The sequence below is a fragment of the Gymnoscopelus microlampas genome (genome assembly GCF_963454915.1).
Source record: "Gymnoscopelus microlampas genome assembly, chromosome: 12".
Lineage (NCBI taxonomy): Eukaryota > Metazoa > Chordata > Actinopteri > Myctophiformes > Myctophidae > Gymnoscopelus > Gymnoscopelus microlampas.
The window spans coordinates 44,504,303-44,510,051 of NC_139949.1; the positions used below are offsets into that span (position 1 = coordinate 44,504,303).

At 42.4% G+C, this 5,749-nt stretch overlaps 1 protein-coding gene across 1 annotated transcript; it reads left to right on the top strand.

Moving 5' to 3' along the window:
- Positions 1-583: 583 nt before the first annotated feature.
- LOC311056533 (G protein-activated inward rectifier potassium channel 2-like) lies at positions 584-5,749 on the top strand (the record flags this gene model as incomplete). Its single annotated transcript, XM_084073221.1, has 2 exons — positions 584-1,484; positions 5,403-5,749. The coding sequence occupies 2 exons, from the start codon at positions 584-586 to the stop codon at positions 5,747-5,749; spliced, it is 1,248 nt and encodes a 415-aa protein (XP_083929347.1).

Sequence of the window (5,749 nt, forward strand, 5' to 3'; positions counted from 1 at the left end):
ATGACTTCTGACGTCCTTAATACATTTCAAATATGTCTATATTGGGGCGTTGATTAACATTGTAGTGTGTCAAAAGGCCTCCCTTCTAGGTTTTTACTGTGTATTTTTGTATTTGGGAATGTTTGTCATTATGTACTTTTGAATCTTATGAGTCACATGTGTGTTAGGTTTGCTAACCTTATGGGCGCGAAGTAGGTCCTGAAGTGGCCTTCATTTATGTATATAGATCTAGAGTTGGCTCATTGTGACCATCCTACAAACTGTATTTGTATGTTTAATCGCATAATTGCATTGCATTTCACATAGCATTTGTCCTGTCCTGGTAGGGGTGTGGCGATATATCGCAATACGTTTTCGTGACGATATGTATCGTTTTGGGGGAAAAAAACATTGTTTTGAAAAAAATAATAATAATAATAATGTTTATTTTTATTTTTATTATTATTGTTACCCTTATTATTATTATTATTATTATTATTCAATGACATCCACATTAGAATAATCACTACATGAACTTGCTGAAATGAGTCACTAATAGATTACCTCTTGTCTGACTGCAGGCTTGAATTAATCCAGGAACCCCATGGATCGGGATGTGGAGAGCACAGCCATCTTCAGAACAGCCAAGCTGTCCAAACAGTTCAAAGATGACCTGCCCAAACAGCTGAAAGAAGTGGAGAGGAAGGCCAGGAAGGTTCAGAGGTACGTCCGAAAGGACGGCAAGTGCAATGTCCACCACGGGAACGTCCGAGAGACATACCGCTACCTGACTGACATCTTCACGACACTCGTGGACCTGAAGTGGAGGTTCAACCTCTTCATCTTCGTCCTGGTGTACACCATAACGTGGCTCTTCTTCGGCCTCATGTGGTGGCTCATTGCCTATCTACGTGGCGATTTCGACCACATGTCAGACGATAAGTGGACACCATGTGTCAATAATCTCAATGGGTTTGTATCGGCTTTTCTTTTCTCTATAGAGACAGAGACCACCATTGGATATGGTTATAGGGTCATCACAGACAAATGCCCCGAAGGCATCCTTTTGCTGCTTGTGCAGTCAGTACTGGGATCTATTGTAAACGCCTTCATGGTTGGCTGCATGTTCGTTAAGATCTCACAGCCAAAGAAGCGAGCGGAAACGCTTGTGTTTTCCACCAACGCGGTCATCTCGATGAGGGACGGTCGGCTGTGCCTGATGTTCCGGGTCGGGGACCTGCGGAACTCTCATATCGTGGAGGCCTCTATCCGAGCCAAGCTGATCAAGTCAAAGCAGACCAAGGAAGGGGAGTTCATCCCCCTCAACCAAACAGACATAAATGTGGGTTACGACACAGGAGATGACAGGCTCTTTCTGGTGTCGCCGCTCATTATCTGCCACGAGATTAACCAGAAGAGTCCGTTCTGGGAGATCTCACAAGACCACCTCAAAAAAGAAGATTATGAGATTGTTGTCATTCTGGAAGGGATGGTGGAAGCTACAGGTAAGAACATTTTCTGGACATAAGGGGATTTGTGGACATTGTGAGATGTTCCAGTTTTAATTGCTGTTCACAGCAAAGGGAAGTGTTATACTGAAGATCATCACAATGAAGTGTGTATTAATAGATCCCAGAGTTCCACTCCAATTAGCCAACCATGGCTCATGAGCTGGTATAGTGGTACTGTATTGGGTCTGTTAAAAAATATAAAAAGAACCCACTGGATTATTTTTTTAACCACTTAAACCCTACAGTATATATAATTGACTCTCCCAAGGCTCCATACTCGGTCTTCTCCTTTCTTGGCTTTCTTGGCCAAAAGCTACAAGCTCACAATGCATCGTGTTTTGAGCTTGTAGATCTGCTATTTATGCCAAATGCCAAATCACCCCGGAATAACAGGGACACTATGGAAAGGGAGACCTTTGTTAGTCCTGTGGGGAAAAGTCCGTTTCAGCTTAACTAGCTGATGGCTGCCCAGATGGTTATGATGAGCACTCAGGGGAAGCAGTTAGGGGTTAGGTGTATTGCACAGGGACACTTCGAGCCGGGTGGTGAACCGGTGACCTTCTGATTACCCCATGGTCTCTCTATCCACTAAGCAATTGTCTATGGTGGAAGAGAGCCACTTTGCTTCTTATGTCAATTTGCTACATAAATGCCAGCAAGAAAAAGTATCAAATACAGTAATTTTAATATATTTCTTAATTGAACAAATTAAGAGTAAGAGTTGAAGAGTAAAACTGTTTCTCTCGTAGCTAAATGAACGCAGAGAATTTTAGTGTACAGTATGCACTTTTACAGGAAATTAATGTTTGATGGTCTCATGAGTAATTGAGTTGAGTCATTGAATAGCATAAAAGAAAATGAATGCTGAAATATATTCAGTGAATGTGGATGGAGGCATTATATACACCATGGGTGTTGCCACACAGCCAGCCTTTTGTTAGATCATCAGCAGCCCAATAGGCATATTGTGAACGAGATGCAAATAGGATCACATTTCATTATCAATAGATGAGGGCAGGTGTGCTTGTGGTTGTGCAAACTATACAAAACCATTAAAACAGTGGACAGTTTTGTCTACAGAAAGCTACAGAAGCAGTGGTTCAGCTCCAATGACTTTACTGAGGAATAAATCACAAGTGAAGACTTTTAAATTACGTTACTTTTATGTCACGTTAATTGTCTCCGCCAGGCCGAAGGCATGGCAGAGACTATGTTTTGCACCCTATCCGTCCATCGGTCCGTGTGTGTGTGTGTGTGTGTGTGTGTGTGTGTGTGTGTGTGTGTGTGTGTGTGTGTGTGTGTGTGTGTGTGTGTGTGTGTGTGTGTGTGTGTGTGTGTGTGTGTGTGTGTGTGTGTGTGTGTGTGTGTGTGTGTGTGTGTGTGTGTGTGTGTGTGTGTGTGTGTGTGTGAGCAGCTCATCTCCGGCACCATTGGGCCAATCACAGCGAAACAGTGCACGCACACGCCCTGGATGCCAGAGCAGAACAAATGCCACCCTTTTGACATTGCCCTATTATTGCGCCACCAGAAGGCTGATTTTTGCTAAATATATATATATTACTCCTACAGATGTTGTCCAAACATCACTCAAATTGGTACACATTATCTCTGTAGTCATGTGATCAAGATGGATCTGTCCGATTCTTCATATTCCATCAACATTGCTGGCCCACAATAACCTGCCTGACCTGGCAGAGACCTGTGCTCCAAGGAGCACCTTTTTCTAGTCTAGTCTTTTTTTTCTCTAGTCTCCTTAAACCTCAACAAAGTCTAAAAATAAATGGTCCTACCCACAAGTATATGGTTCATCTTATATAGATGTGAGCTATATCAAATATAGCTCACATCTGTAAGTCATCCAACACCATTGTTGTCCAATCATTGTTGTCCAAAAACTGTTGTTGGTTCATCATTGTGATGAATTTACAATTTAAGCGTTTAGCAGATGCTCTTATCCGTAAATGGCATGAACCCTAGTCATTTATCAGGTTAAATGGTCATGTAATTAGGGCTAAGAAAACAAGTAATTGCTAGTAAGTAACTAGGATACCAGATAAACATCAAACGTAGCATCTGTCTAAACAAACAACATGCTATAATATGTGGACAAGCAAACAGCCCGGTATCTAAATAATGTACATGGCCCGATAATCTGTTCCGGAACAACTATATGAAGCGACAGCGAAAGCTTTCAGAATGTAAACAAGACAATGTGCATGCACAGGGGCGGAGGCTGAAAAAACATTCACCTATAAAGTTCCATCCATCCATCTTCAAACCCAATAGGAACTTGTGAGACAATAGGGATAACCTCCGAGCCGAACTATTAGGATTTTGACAAGTAATTTTCATTAAACAGTAAACAAACAAAACGACCCATTATGAGGTTTGTGTGAGTAATTGCTGAACCTTTGGTGGATATGTGTGTGTATGGAAGAGTTTAGCTGCACACCTGCTTTGAACTGATCTCTGTTGGAATGAGGCCCTGTTATCTGCCAATTCTCCCATGACTACACTATGGTAAATGGAAAAACTAAAAATATCTGCCACCAATGTACAGAATGCTTGTATATACATTGGACGGACAATTTATGTTTTGGCCGTCCAACGGCCAATACATATATTGGCCGTCCAACTCTCCCCATTCGCTAATAGCCCGGGATCCTACAACAGGTGAAAAGTTGGCCATGTGAGGATGGTTAGGCATATTTTATATATCTGGCACAGTTCACCTGTTTCACCAAAGTCACTCTCATGTTTTCCATTGCACCATACACACCGGTTTGGCATCGCGGCTGGTGTGATCCCATCGCAAGGATGGTCTCTAGTTGTATCGATATACGTGCCTTTCTCTTTCCTCCCAGTTGGAACATTGGTATATTATGTGGCGTAACACACATGCACCAAAATTACATAATCACTCATATCTCAGTTGTAAATGGCATGTCTTGACAACCGCATTGTGTTGGCGGAGGTATGTATGCACTCTACAGAGGTCTTTCGAGTTGCAGTTGTTTTCAACTAATGTTATTGTTGTGGTGACTCAGCAGCAGCACAAACAGAAGAGAGGCTTGATGCAAGCTGTGGGGGAAAAAGTACTCACATTTTTGACTTACTATCAATACCGCAATGTAGAAATACAAGTAAAAGTCCGGAATTCAAAATTTACTTGAGTAAAAGTACAAACGTTTTGGTATGAAATTGTATTTTAAGTACAAGTTCTCATTATGCAGAATGTTACATTTCACAAGGTATCATATGTATAAAATGTATTAAAATCTTTTGAAAATAGCCGATATACAAGCTCTGAGCTTGTATATCGGTTATTTTCAAATAGCCAAAGTTTAAATAGGGCTGAGGTGGTTAGTCTATGTTTTGTAATAATAATCCAAATCTACAAAATAACTAGTAACTAAAGTTTTCAAATCATTGTAGTGGAGTAAAAATTACAATATTTTCCCTCATCATGTGATAGTCAATGATTATGAGTATAAAATAACCTAGAGAGAGGGGAATAGTTTGTGTGTGTGTGGGCGGGGGGGGGGGGTGCTGCTGCTTTTGGTTTTATGCTGAAATTGTTGAGATTTTGCCCGATTGATTTCAGAATGTTTTATCGAAGTGGAAATGGCTCAATCAATATAGCAATCTCTCCCCAAGATTAAATTGATATCACGGTTGCAGACAAGGCTGTCTGATTTCTGCAGCTCACTTGCTGCTTGTGAGCCAACTGCTTATTTGGCAGATGAAATCACTTTTTTTTAAAAAGCAGGGGTCTTCAACAGGGGGTCCCTGCTTCATCTCTCTCTCAGCTAGGGGGTCCTTGGCCTGAAAACGTTGAAGACTCCTGTGTTAAAGACAAAATGAAAGTGTATGATAGTTTTGATTTGTACCGTGACGTTTGGTGTTATGCAGGTATGACGTGCCAGGCCAGGAGCTCCTATGTGACCAGCGAGATCAAGTGGGGCCACCGCTTCACGCCCGTTCTCACCCTGGAGGACGGCTTCTACGAAGTGGACTACAACAGCTTCCATGACATTTACGAGACCAACACGCCCAGCTGCAGCGCCAGAGAGCTGGCCGACATGACCAGCCGCGCTCGCCTGCCCCTCACCTGGTCGCTGGCCAGTAAGTTGAGCCAGCATGGCCTCCCGGAGGAGGAGAAAATAGACAGCCATGAAGAGGAGAGCCCCACCGCCGAGGAGGAGCAGAGCGAGAGGAACGGAGACATTGCCAACATAGAGAGCGAATCGAAAGTGTAG